This window comes from Castor canadensis, chromosome 6 (genome assembly GCF_047511655.1).
Source record: "Castor canadensis chromosome 6, mCasCan1.hap1v2, whole genome shotgun sequence".
NCBI classification, from domain to species: domain Eukaryota; kingdom Metazoa; phylum Chordata; class Mammalia; order Rodentia; family Castoridae; genus Castor; species Castor canadensis.
Genome location: NC_133391.1, coordinates 38,091,419 through 38,104,851, shown reverse-complemented (window position 1 = coordinate 38,104,851; position 13,433 = coordinate 38,091,419). Strand labels below are relative to the sequence as shown.

The 13,433-nt window shown below is 44.5% G+C and overlaps 1 protein-coding gene across 1 annotated transcript in view; it reads left to right on the top strand.

The window, feature by feature from the left end:
- Positions 1 to 12,779, top strand: part of Ntf3 (neurotrophin 3) — a 60,221-nt gene extending 47,442 nt beyond the window's left edge. The window contains exon 2 of the mRNA XM_020158197.2: positions 11,806 to 12,779. Within this exon, the coding sequence (XP_020013786.1) occupies positions 11,806 to 12,600 (795 nt within the window). The 3' untranslated portion in view covers positions 12,601 to 12,779. The remainder of the gene's footprint in view (positions 1 to 11,805) is intronic.
- Positions 12,780 to 13,433: the final 654 nt, after the last annotated feature.

The window sequence follows — 13,433 nt, the reverse complement described above, 5'->3', positions numbered from 1 at the left end:
AGAGTTTGTTTCTATCTCTCGGGCTTCTCCCTGCCTGTCCTCACATGTTTCCGGTTCCCGAGACCCAAGAAAGCCCCTGGAGTTAAGCGCCATGCTCAAAGTGGGCAGTGCTGCTTGCCTGGGGGGCAGTAAGGACTCTGTGCTCAAGGGGACCATACCCACAGAGTTCACAGCAGGCAGCCTGCTAGGACTGGGAGGTGGGAAAAAGATTTGCCCCGAGGGCTTCCCCAGGACTGCCTGGGACACCAGGGGAAACCCCACCTTCCTGATCCCCTCTGCCCATAGTTTGGTCTTCTTCCCTTCTCAGCACTCCTCTCTCAACACACCACACAGCCACATGGACACATTCATAGGCAGACATACAACATACACAAAGGCATGCATACCTCCCCACCACAAACCCAGACACACACCACACATAGACATTTGGACAACTGAGATTCTCACACAGACATACACCACACACATGCACACATTTTTAGAGACACACAGACTGTGGCTAGCATGCACATATCCACAGTCACACATACGGACATATACAGACACCATACACACACATGCAGGCGTACACTGGACACCACGCACGCACACACACACACACGCATCACTGCTTGTCTGAGTCCCAGCAGCACATGTATTGGTTTGAGTTCCTACTCTTCCCAGCCTCTGATGACAGTGCTACTCGGCATGGTCCCTGTGGACTCTTGGGGCAAGGTACAGATGGCCAGTTCCTTGAGCCCCTGCAGCACTTCTGGGAAGCTTTTCAGACGTGTGTGTTGCTGCCTTCATGCTTTACCATGCCCCTGGCCTGTGGCCCCCACTGTGCCTGCAGCACCATCCTGCCCATGTCCCTGGAAGGTAGAAAGCAAAGGTGAGGTAGTGCAGGGATCTGATGAGCTCTGGACAGTAGGGCAAAATAGAATAATTACTAACTTGAATCTAAGTGCTGACACCTTCTGGAACTACAATGGGGGAGATTTCGTAGGGAACACTCTCCCCACCCTTTCCCAGCTAAAATTCCCTGTTCATAAAAGTCCCCTTCTTTATACCTCTCCCCTTCTCCTTCTCTTGCTCTTCTTCTTCCTTCCTCCCCCATTCCCCGCCCCACTCTCACACACATTCATACACTCACTGACATACCCTGAAGTCTCAGTAAATAGAAGGTAGCTCTACATCAGTTTTGTCACTCCACAGTTGTCAGGGCTACAAAAATCTCATCCCTAACCTGCCCTCGGGTGATTGACAACACTAAGGAATTTGCATGTTCTTCATGGTTCCAGCTTCAGGGGATGCATTGTGAGTATACCAGCAATGATTCTAAGATCCATTTGAGGTCTACAGTCCAGGAATTTACCCAGATCCATGTAGGCAAATTTAATGCAATGTCCTCACTGATACCTCTAATCTCTAGTAGTTTTTCCAGCTGTGAGCATTTGCTTATCTTTTGCTCTGCAAAAAATCATTCCCAAACTTAGTAACTTAGAACAGCAACTATTTTTGTTTTTTCTCTTGATTTTGTGGGTGAGTTGGGTAGAACTGGACTGGGAAATTCTTCTGTGTCGTTTGGTGGTATTTAGTGGCAGGTGGACTGACAGAGATCATCCAAGTCAGCTTCACTTGCAAGACTAGTGCTTTGTCAGGGATGGCTGGACTCATGTGGGCCTGTCCAGGGGACATTCCAGAGTAATGGCCTCTAGGCAGCTCACCTGGTGGTTCAGGATTCCAAGAACAAGGCCAAAGCCACATGGCCTTTCATGACCTAGCCTTGATAACTGCAAAATGTTGCTTCTGCTATACTGTATTGGTCAAAACAGTCACAACCCACCAAAAACAATAGAAGGGGACATAAACAACATGGGAGAAGTGCCAAAAACCAGCAGCCATGTTTTAAACTAGCAACATCTATGTGTACAATTTCTTATAAAGAATTTACCCACTTTTGTCGTCTGATATATCAAGAAAACACCTGTCTGTACTAAAATCTCCTCTGTCCAGTTTCCAAGGGTGTCTCCTGGGGCCAGTGTCCTGCAGCCATCCTTTGCCACCTTTTCCTTGAAAGAAAGCCACACTCAGTGCATACCATCCCTCAGTCGCAGTGGTAGTTAGCTGAGTTGGCTGAGTTGGCAGTTGGAATGAAGAGAAGTCCTTAGGAAACAATGACATTTCAAACATCATGGAGGATACTCAGTGTTAGAAAGAAGAGAGATCAAAGGGATAAGGAAGCCATCAGGTTGGAAGCAAAGTCATCCAGAGTGATGGAGGCAGGTTCCAGGAAGGAAAGGAAAAAGTACACATCCCTAGAGCCTGTAGGGAGCATGAGCATCGTAGATGATGCTATACAAACACCTGTGAGAGGACGAAGGGAAAGAGTCTCCCTCCATGGGCTACCTCTTAGACTGGGTCAGGTCCTTACTGGCCCAGCCTCTTATAGTACAATGGTAAACATCCTTTGTTGGTCAGGCTCACACAGAGTACCTGTGCCTCCTCAGGGAAGCCCATATAGCAGACATGGGCAGGTTTCCTTCCGGGTGTTCTTACATTGTCCTGTGTGGCTCAGAACTAGCTCAAAACAGAGCTAATATTTTAAATTTCAGAAATGAAAGCTTAAGAAATGAGACCTCTGGCCATGCAGTGTGTTCAGTAGATTTGCTTTTCCTCCACTATGAACCAGTAAGGCCAGCCTTCAACGGTGAATGTCCTCTTTATATTTCATAAGGCCTGTCCTGAATGTCTCTTTCTTTAAAAATGGAAAGAAGCATTGATAACAGCATGGTACTTGCTGCCTAGTTAGCTGTGAGAACATGACAAGTGCCTTGGACTGGGAATGAACTGGGAGGTATTACGCAATATTTGGCTAAAAGTTAATGTCATGGGCTCACAGAGACAGGGGTTTAAATCCTGGTTGCTTCTCAATTGATATGTGATTATGAGTAAAATTACTTAATCCCTCTGAGCCTCAGTTTCCTCAGCTGCAAAGTGAGGATAATAAGTGTATCTGTGAGGATTGATTGAGATAATCCATGTTTAAAGTGTTCTGCAAAGTCTAGCATATGGTGAGGCTCAGCAAAGGTTAGCAATTATTACAAGTGATTATTATGACTTGTGCCTGTGATTAAAGACAGCTTTGGGTTCAGAGTGTTTGTGCCAAATTGATTTCAGAGGACAAGTTCTAGGTTGGTTTTCAGTCTTGCCCTGCTGCCCAGAAAGTAACTAGACTGTTCAAGATTGGAGCATAATGTTTACTGAGTTCATGCCGCACACTCCAGTTTTGATGAAGATTGACTTTCTTCCTATGCACACATCCCAGCATTCCTACATGAGTGGGTAAGAACACACTCAGAAAATCAACAGACAGCTCTTCTGCCTCAGTTTCTCAGTCTATAAAAGCATTCAAATGAGTGATGCTGGCCATGGTCAGTGGAAAGAAGGACATTTAGGAGACTGAAAGACAGTCATGAGCACAAAGTCTTCAGACAGTGAGGTTTCCTGGAAAGAACATTCAAACCGAAGATGACCACAGACTGGCACTTCAATGGGCCAGTGTCCCAGCCTCATGAAAGTAGGCTGGCTGTGTGGTAAGGGGCTATGCTTGACTTAGGCCTGATTGCCAAGATTGGAGGAGAAAGCCTGCCATCCAACCACACTTTCTATAGCCAAGTCCACACAGGGCCAAACCAGGATGGTTTGTTCATCCTAGCCTTGTTGCTGCTGCCATGATTAATGCAGAAAAAGGTCTAGCCATTGCCAAGCCAGCTGTGGTCTTGGTTTGGAAGGGGGAACCTGTGTGTGAAGTGAATGGAAGTCATGCTTTGGGGATTCCCTGAGCTTCCAACTCTCAAGACCAAGCCAGCTTCATTCTGCCATTTTGAGAATCATTCTTGGCTGAGTAGACAAGATAGGCACTTTACAACCACCATCACTGTCATTGTTATTTAATGTAATTATTAAAAGCCAATTATTCAGCAGTGCCTTCCTTGTGATAGCATTCCTTACAGTTGTATATAACTTGCAGGCAAGGCATATGTTTGGCACATACACCCCACACAAACATGGGACATAAACTTAAACAGGCAGATTTGAGGATGGTTGGTTATTCTCTGAAACTAAAGGTATTCTTTAGTGCCCACTGTATCCCCAGATGCCTGTGTATCTGAAGCAACCCTCCCTTGTATGTTTTCACACTTGTAAAACAGAGTTAACCCAGTCACAGAAAATAATCCCCAAATCAAAATGTCTCAGAACATTAAATGATTTGAAAATAGTTTGACTATAACCCATCCATCCTTATTATGGGGAGTGCGGGTGTGTGTGTGTGTGTGTGTGTGTGTGTGTGTGTAAGCCCATGCATGCAAGCCTGTGCGCACAGTGGCAGAGATGTTTGAATGCCCCGAACAAAGCTAAATTTACTAGACAGCATCAGTGAGGCCTGTGGCTGGATGAACTCAGGTTTTCTCTGCAGTTCCTTTCTAGCCCACCTTCTGGTCATGAGCTGGATCATGCAAAGAATAAAGTGAAGTTGAGCTTCCTGGGGCTCATGTGGGCATAGCAGGATCTCTTCAGATCTCTCTGCCAAGATGGCTGTACGCCAGAGGCTCCTGGCCTGCCTAGGGAGTAAAGCACTACCTTCCTCCTGAGCTGCACATTGTTTTGACATGGGCCATACCTTCCATCTCTCACTGCCTTGGGGCCAAAGGAAGATGCTTTGAAGAATGTGAAATTCCTCTCTCAGCAGCTGCACAGAACAAACTCATCTTCCTCCCCTACCTCAGTGCTGTTTAGTTTTGTGGGGATGCAGACTCCTCATCCACTCAGCTATCCCTAGTCCCCATTTGCTGGCCTCCAGGAAGGGCCAACTTAAGCATTTCCTTTCTGAAAGAGGCAAGTCTGCCTTCTATAGCTCTCTGTTTCATTTTGTTTCATCCTACAATGTGCCATCCACCTTTGTTGACCCCAGTGGATCCTGGTTCTGCTGGGAAACCAATGCAACCTGAACCTTGAGGATCTTGTCCTATTTCTAGTCTTGAATTCAGGGTTGACCAAGTCAGCCAGTTTCCAAACCCTGAATCTGAAGCATCAAGTTGCAACAGAAGGAAGCACTGCAGAATTAAGAGATTTTAAGGCACAGTATAAGAATCTACTTCCTGGTTCTGCCTTCACCCATCTACCGTGCCCAGCACTCAGGTATTCACAGAGTTCTCACCAAGGTCAGGCATAGAAAGGCATAGAACACAGCTCTTCCTTGTCTAGTCACTGATTGCTCTGTGTGTGTGTGTGTGTGTGTGTGTGTGTGTGTGTGTCCTGTTTTCTGACCTTGGCTCTGTTCCTTGCCCTCTCAATTTATGTCTTTTGCGTTTCATAAGACAAGGAGTGTTAGAGTTCCCCACCCCCTCTGGAAGTGTGCTAAGAATGAATGAGGCCAACACAGAACAGAGGGTAAGGAAGAAGGTGCTAATGGAAACTCATACAACCTCATTCATGTGAATTCATTTCTCATTACTCCTTGTAGCAATTCCATGTTGCTCCCTCTCTTCATCCTTCTACAAGCATTTGTCTTCCTGGCTGGTTTTGGATTGAGCTTGCTCCCAGTGAGTTGACTTGCATGTTTCCAGTTTGAATGTAACCATGCTACTTCTAGGTTGCCAATATCCATGGGTGCTGGGCCTAACTTATCTCCTCTCACTAGCATCTTCACCACCTTCCCTGAAGGCATCTGTGTATTTTAATTCATCTGCCCATTTTTCCTTTCTCCTACTTCTGGATCACTAATAAAGAGATTAACCAAAACCAGGCCAACCTTAGTGGAGGCTCCACCAGACCTTTCTTTCCCACCTCTCAGCCCAGCCTTCTCATGGGTCAGAACATTGTCATATGTCCCCATTGACTTATTTTCAAGGCTTAGACCTGTGCTCAGAACAAAGCCAATGTGAATTAATTTTGCAATTCAGATTTGAGGAACAAACTCAGCTAGTCTTTTATATGGCCTTAGTTTAATAGTTCCACCACATTCCTTTCCTTTTTGTCTCTCTGCTTTCAATCTATTGCCTTCTCAACTCTCTCCCTTTCCATTCTCCAAGCAAGATATTAGGGTTATCTGGCAGGATGTAGTCTTCAGAGCCCTTAGCATTAGTCAGAAACCATGTCATAGCAGCAGGAATTCTCCAGAGAATAACACCCTTCTGGATACAGCTGGACAGTGACCTCTTTAACCCAAGCCAGAGAACACATTTGCCCCCAGAGCACTGTCTATATAAGAAATAATGAAATCTCTTGAATTTGAATATTAAAATGTTGGCAAATTGAAAACTGCTTTTACATTTGTTCTCATGGCTTTTCTCTAAGGAAAGCCAACACAGAGGGTTTCTTCCTTTGTAAGTCACCCAGGTTTCCAGGGCTGGCCACAAACCCAGGACATGAGATGGTACATCCAGTGCTCTGTCCCCTACACCATGCAACCTCTGGAAGGATGGGTGATCTCCAGAGGGACTGGAGGGACAGAGGCCAACTGACTTTTGTTTATTTTCATGGATAATGCTTTCATAAGAAATAAAGGGAGGAAGAAACAGAAGCCATGGCCTCAAATCCCCAGAAACTCCACTTGGGGATGAGACTTCTTGGGGAGGTATTCAACCTGCTGGATGGCAAGCCATCCTGGCTCTAGCCTTGGAACCTGATCTTCCCCTGGAAATAAATTCTCTAGAATGTTCGCAAGCAGGAAAGACAGAGGCAGCACAGCAAAATCATGAAGAACATGAACCCTAGGGCCAGGCTGTACTCAAATCCTGCTTCCTATTAGTTATTTCACCTCCTTGTGCCTCAGTTTCCCCATTTGTAATGAGATATATAAAATTACCTACCTCCATGATGTTGTTATCAGGATTCATGATTACATTTATGTCAACATGGGGCCTCATTTTTGATGATCTGTCTCCAACCAGGCTAAAACATATTCCGTACATCTGCATAAGAGCGATCTGAAGGTCCAGAGTCAGGAGTCCATACTCCTGCATAGAGAAGCTATTCCTGGAGAGCAGAATTGGATCCCAAAAGATATAGTCCCTTATCTGCAGGTGAAAGGGCAGACACAAGTTACTGTGGGTTCAGATGCCGTGCCACTCTCTACCCTAGCTTCCTTTCCCATTTCTACTGCTTCATGTGTGTGTGTGTGTGTGTGTGTGTGTGTGTGTGTGTGTGTGTGTGTAAACTGAGCCAAAAAGGAGGAATCAGAAATTGCTCTCTTTTGAGTATTTTGAGGGATGGTGAAACCTTGTAGGAATGTTGCTCCAGGGACTGAGAAAACACCATATGTGGGAAAGCATTGCTAAGTGAGGAAAATTGCATATGCACATTGGTCCGGATCTTGGAAAACTTTGAGCAAGGGAAACGGGCACTAGGGAGAGTGTAGGAAGGGGGTTTTACTGAGGTCTTTAACAGGTCTTTTTCTAATTATAACCAAGAAGAGCCTGGGGACCATGGCCTGCCTCAGAGCCAGGGCCTGAACTTTCTTTGGGAAAAGAAGGCAGAATTGATTGGCTTCCAAAACCAAGCTTGGCAGATGCCCATACAGGATCTCGGGCCAGTAAGCAGTGATGTGCATAGCTCTTGATCATCATAGGTGCTCATTCAATAAGCAGACAACTCTGTAACATACCCATCCCTGAGCATGGCATCAGAGATGTGTTTCTGTGAAGGTCCCATAATGGGAGAGGAGACATACTAGTAGTAATAATAATAAGTAAAGAGTAAGTGCTTATGTGTGGTGGGGTTCTCCAAATGACTGTGAGCACTAGAGAAGCCCCTTATGCAGAAAAATTCACTGCTATGCCTGGCCTGGGTCTGAAGGTGCCTTCCTGTTTCCATTTCTAACTCCAGGGAAATAGACCCTGGGGAAATCTCATTCCAGGAGATAAAGTGCTTCTAATGCATGGTACTCTTTTTCTTTCCTACAACCAGTGTGGCTGGTCTGAAATTCAAGCACTTTTTGTGAGCAGTGGCATTGGGAGAAAGCCTTGTGGAGACCATGCTGGTAGAGACCACCAGGAGCCAGAAAGGAACTCTCTAAATGCTGGGTCCTTATGTGCGTGCATACATAGCAAGGGCAAGCATGCCATTCCTCTTGTTGCCACAGAAAACTCAAACTCATGGTCAATTGACATTTCTAGTATGTTCACCATGTGCTGGGTACTGTGGCAAGTGCTTCCATATAGAGTTCATTCTTTACCCCTTCCAGTAGCCTGATTATGCTTATGCCATGTCATCTTTGTTGAACCTAAGAACCAAGTGTTCTCTATGACTCTCTCCCATTAATGAGCAATCTGACTCCAAGCCTCGGTGTCCTTGTCTGCAAAACTGAAGAGGTTGTCTAGGGTTTTTTCTAGCTTCAAACTTGTGTGTTTTAAGGAGTTCTAGTAACATCATTCTTGAGCTAACTCTATAAGGAAAGCTAAAAGTAGATTATCAAAACTGAGTCCAGAAGAAGCCTGCTGAGTTTTGATGCAGCCTTGCAAATTGTTTAGAAACACACACCAACCTGCACGTGATATACTTTCACTATGTATTTCAAAGTATTGTGGCAAGTTTTTAGGTCTGATGGTGAGAAACAGTTATAGATACAGAAATGGATGGGACCCACAGCAAATTCCACAGTGCTGTAAGTGATGAAATACCTACTACACTAGCCACTTGGAGAAGAGATGAAGAGAATGCAAAGGTGATAGATTTGCTGCTATTGAAGATCTTTGGGGCTTTTCATAGAAAAGTCAGCTTATGAGCTGGGCACTGAAGAATGGATACAGTTTCAGCAGGAGAGGTCATGAAAGTAGGCAAGAACACACACTAGCACGTGGGCCATGATGTTTACTCAAGTAGCGGGGAATAGTGAATGGGGTTGGAGCATCAACCGTGAGCCCAATCATGCTACAATAAAAAACAGAGGTCAGGGTCAGAATGCAAAGCCTTCCCCCACCCCTCACTTCCCTGTGTGTCTCTTCTCTTTGAACTGTAGTTTAGGTTTTCCTCATCCTTGAAATTGCTGTAGGTTGAATCTGGAATGTCTGGCGGATGCCCATGTGTTAAAGGCATGCTCACCGACTTGTCACATTGGTGAAAGATGATGGAAATTTTAAGAGGTGGGGCCTAGTGAGAGGTCTTCAGGTCATTGGGGGTGTGTCCTTGAAGAGTATTATGGAACCTGGTCTCTTTTTTTCTTCTAACCATAGTGACTTTGCTCTACCATATACTCCTGCCATGTTGGATCCACAGGCCCAAACTGACAGGGCCAATTTAATCATGGGCTGAAATCTTTAATCTTTATGAGTTGATTATCTCTGATATTTATTATAGTAACAGAACGTTGACTGACACAAAAATAGACACATTAGATTTGCTGCTATTTTTATATGGATTTTTGGTTCTAACCTCTGCCACCATCCACAAAGACTCTTTCTTCTTATCCTCAGTCCACTACCTTATCCAACATTCTTTCTGTCACCTCACACTTGTAATTGCCTTACTACAGCGACCCTTACTTTACCTGGTTGCCTTCTCCTGCCCCTTGATTTTCCCAATGAGAGGTATCCTATGTATTTGTAACTTATAGTGGCTGGGCTTTGAGAAGATTTGATAAATGTTGTTTTTTTTTTTTAAGATTTGGGTTTTTTTTTCTTTTTTAAATTATTGTGCTAGGTGAGAGTACATTGTGGCATTTACAAAAGTTCTTACAATATAGCAAATATATCATAGTTGAATTCACCTCCTCCATCATTCTCCTTTATCCCCCGCTCCTGTTCCTGGAGTAGTTTCTATAGGTCTCATTTTTCCATTTGCATACATGTGTACACAGTACTTGCACAATATTCACCCTCACACCCTTTACCCACCTCCTTCCCCCTTCCACTGGTACCCCAACACACAAGAACTGTTCTGCCTTCCTGTTGTACAATTTTGTAATGAAAAATAAAATGGCATTTTTGTCTATTTAAGATAGCTGCACAGTCCCAAATGGTGCTATTGCATCTGTATTTTTTGGGAGGTGGAGAGGGGGGTAGGCAAGGTGATTCTAGATGCTATGCCACACTTTCTGTGTTGTTCAAGTTTCATTTTGTTGGGTCTGAAAGATGGAAGGAAATGTCACTTCTCTGCAGAGTGGAAGGGAGATTAATTATCCTATGGGAACCATTTTCCTGGGATGATAACAATTCCTGGAGCAGTCTCTAGGGTAGATAGCCATGATAGAATCCTCCTTGTAACTTTGCCCTTGAAGGAGTCACTTGTCTAGAGAATGGTTCCCAGGGAAGGAACATAGTCCCCTTATCACAGAGACAGGCTAGGAGCCAGCACAAGAAAGTTTGAGCAATGCCTGTCACACTGTGGGCCTTTCAGGACAAGAGACCATGCAGTACTTCAGAGGAGACAGGGACAGAGGCTGTGTCTGTGAGTCCTGGGAGCAAGGAGTATTCCAAATCAGATTGTTTTTCTGCCTTGCGCCACTTTTGTTTATTTCCTCTCTATTTTCCCTCTGGATTCAAATCTTTCTGAAAATACCAAAGGTAGACCCAGGGAAGGGATTTTATTTTCCATGTTTAGACAGAACTTTAAAAAGGAAATGAGGTACTCCTGGGACCAGTAAGGTGGCAGCAATGGTGATTAAACAATGAATACCTCGAGGGGAGGGAGTGTGAACCAGAGTTCAGGTTAGGATCACTAGCTCAGCTACCTCCTCCACCTAAGAGTCACCTTCCAGTGCTAACCCTTGGGAAATCTGGGCTTTGCCCCAGTGAGGGAAAGACTAGCAGGGAAGGTTTCTCCAGATCAGTTCTGTAATTCCATAGGCACTTGCCAGGAGCCCTGTGTTGTTTCTGCTATGGCAACAGAATGGGAGCACTAATGGGTTAAAGTGCCATTTAAACAAGCAGATAGTAAAATTAGAAGTAGAAACACTCAAAGAAACATTCTGTAATGAATCTTTATAAATCCAAACGAGGAAAAATGAACCTATAATCACTCATTCTATTCGGAGCAAGAAGAGCCCATGCATTAAAGCTGGTTTTCGCTGTGTCTCTGTCTTCTGCAAGTAGTAGTGTGTGGAGCTACCATTTTATGAAAAGAGATTCTGGGAGTTGCTCAATTTAGCTGGTGTGCTGGTGATGCATGTCCACCTGAGAGCTTAACAGAGCACCCTGAAACTCAGGCTCTCTACCAGTGGAGGTAATGACCCTGTGTGTTTATTTATAAGGGCAGAACAGTCTGGCCAGCAATGAGCTTATCTCTGAGACCACAATGCAGGGCCAAGGAACCCAATCTCCAGCCTCAATATGTCCCTCTGAAAGACCCCAGGGGCTAGAATTGGGGAGCAATAAAATTATGTTTCTTGTGACATTTATAAGACTTTGCTGCTGATGAAAGAATGTTACTACAGACTTAATGTTTCTCAGGTTTAAAGTCTTCCTAGTTTGCCAAGGTAAAGTGGACCATGTGTTCTCTCAGGCTCAAGGGATGTTTAAAGAAGTGGCAGGGGTGGTGTCCACACACAGCAGAAGGCTATAGGGCAGTACAGATATCAGATGCAAATGTAATTGGTACTGCTGGTCAAAGAAAGACAGAGTCAAAGACCTGCTATTCCCTGGTATTTCCCGGGGATGGGGGAAAGAAATAGTCCCGTCTGAATGTTCAGAGAGCAGTTCTGTTGCTCACCAGGGGTGTGGTACCCTCTCTCTTAGGTCATCTCAGAGATTTTCAGCCTCAGGTGGCTGGGGCCAGAATGACAAAGACTCACACAGCCTGCTCTTAACACCTGTGTTTCCTTTTCAGATCTTACAGGTGAACAAGGTGATGTCCATCTTGTTTTATGTGATATTTCTCGCTTATCTCCGTGGCATCCAAGGTAACAACATGGATCAAAGGAATTTGCCAGAAGACTCACTAAATTCCCTGATTATTAAGCTGATCCAGGCAGATATTTTGAAAAACAAGCTCTCCAAGCAGATGGTGGACGTTAAAGAAAGTTACCAGAGCACCCTGCCTAAAGCAGAGGCCCCCCAAGAGTCAGAGCAGGGAGAATCCCCCAGGTCAGAATTCCAGCCCATGATTGCAACAGACACCGAATTACTGCGGCAACAGAGACGCTACAATTCACCCCGGGTCCTGTTGAGCGACAGCACCCCCTCAGAGCCCCCTCCCCTGTATCTCATGGAGGATTATGTGGGCAACCCAGTGGCGACTAACAGAACATCACGGCGGAAACGGTACGCAGAGCATAAGAGTCACCGTGGGGAGTATTCAGTGTGTGACAGTGAGAGTCTGTGGGTGACCGACAAGTCATCGGCCATCGACATTCGGGGACACCAGGTCACAGTGCTGGGGGAGATCAAAACCGGCAACTCTCCCGTCAAACAATATTTTTATGAAACCAGATGTAAAGAAGCCAGGCCAGTCAAAAACGGTTGCAGGGGGATTGATGACAAGCACTGGAACTCTCAGTGCAAAACATCCCAAACCTACGTCCGAGCACTGACTTCAGAAAACAACAAACTCGTAGGCTGGCGCTGGATACGAATAGACACTTCCTGTGTGTGTGCCTTGTCGAGAAAAATTGGAAGAACATGAATTGGCGTCTCTCCCCGTATATAAATTATTACTTTAAATTATATGATATGCATGTAGCATATAAATGTTTATATTGTTTTTATATATTATAAGTTGACCTTTTATTTATTAAACTTCAGCAACCCTACAGTATATAAGCTTTTTTTCCTCAATAAAATCAGTGTGCTTGCCTTTCCTGAGGCCTCTGCCATCTGTTAACCTTGTTTTGTGATCTGGCTCTCAGGAGCCCTTCTGTAAAACCTGTGTACATCAGTATTTTTGCATTCAATGTTGTCAAGGCCATCACTGTCATTTTAGTAAACTTGTTAAAATCAGATGATGTCAGAGTTGTGTATGAAAAAAGTTATATCCCCCTTCTCATATATTCCATGTTGGATTAATTAATTAAAAGAACTATTACGGCCTCCATTAAAAATGATCCCCTGTAGCTTTGAGCTCCACGTTTCCTTCTGGCCAGCAAGCTCAAGTACTCAACTTGCCTTTCTCTGCTCCAAGTCTTGCCAATTAGAATTGTGATTTGCGCCAATAACAACGAACCTGGCAATTTTAGTTTTGGAAGTTTCTTTTCAGCACATTTGTTGTTTGGGGGTTGTTTAAGGGTTGGATTTTTTCTTTTTGGCTTTGGTTTTGTTTTGCTTTGAGTAAGTGGTTTCCATCCTTTCAGGCACATAGGAAAAAATTTCAAACTATTCCTAACAGAATTTTTTTTTTGTGGTGTTTGAGATTGAACTGTAAGAGAATAATTATATGGGCTACCCAGGAGCACACTGAAATGGTTCATGAATAATCCATATACAGAAGATAAATTTACCCATTGCAAACTCTTTTGGCCC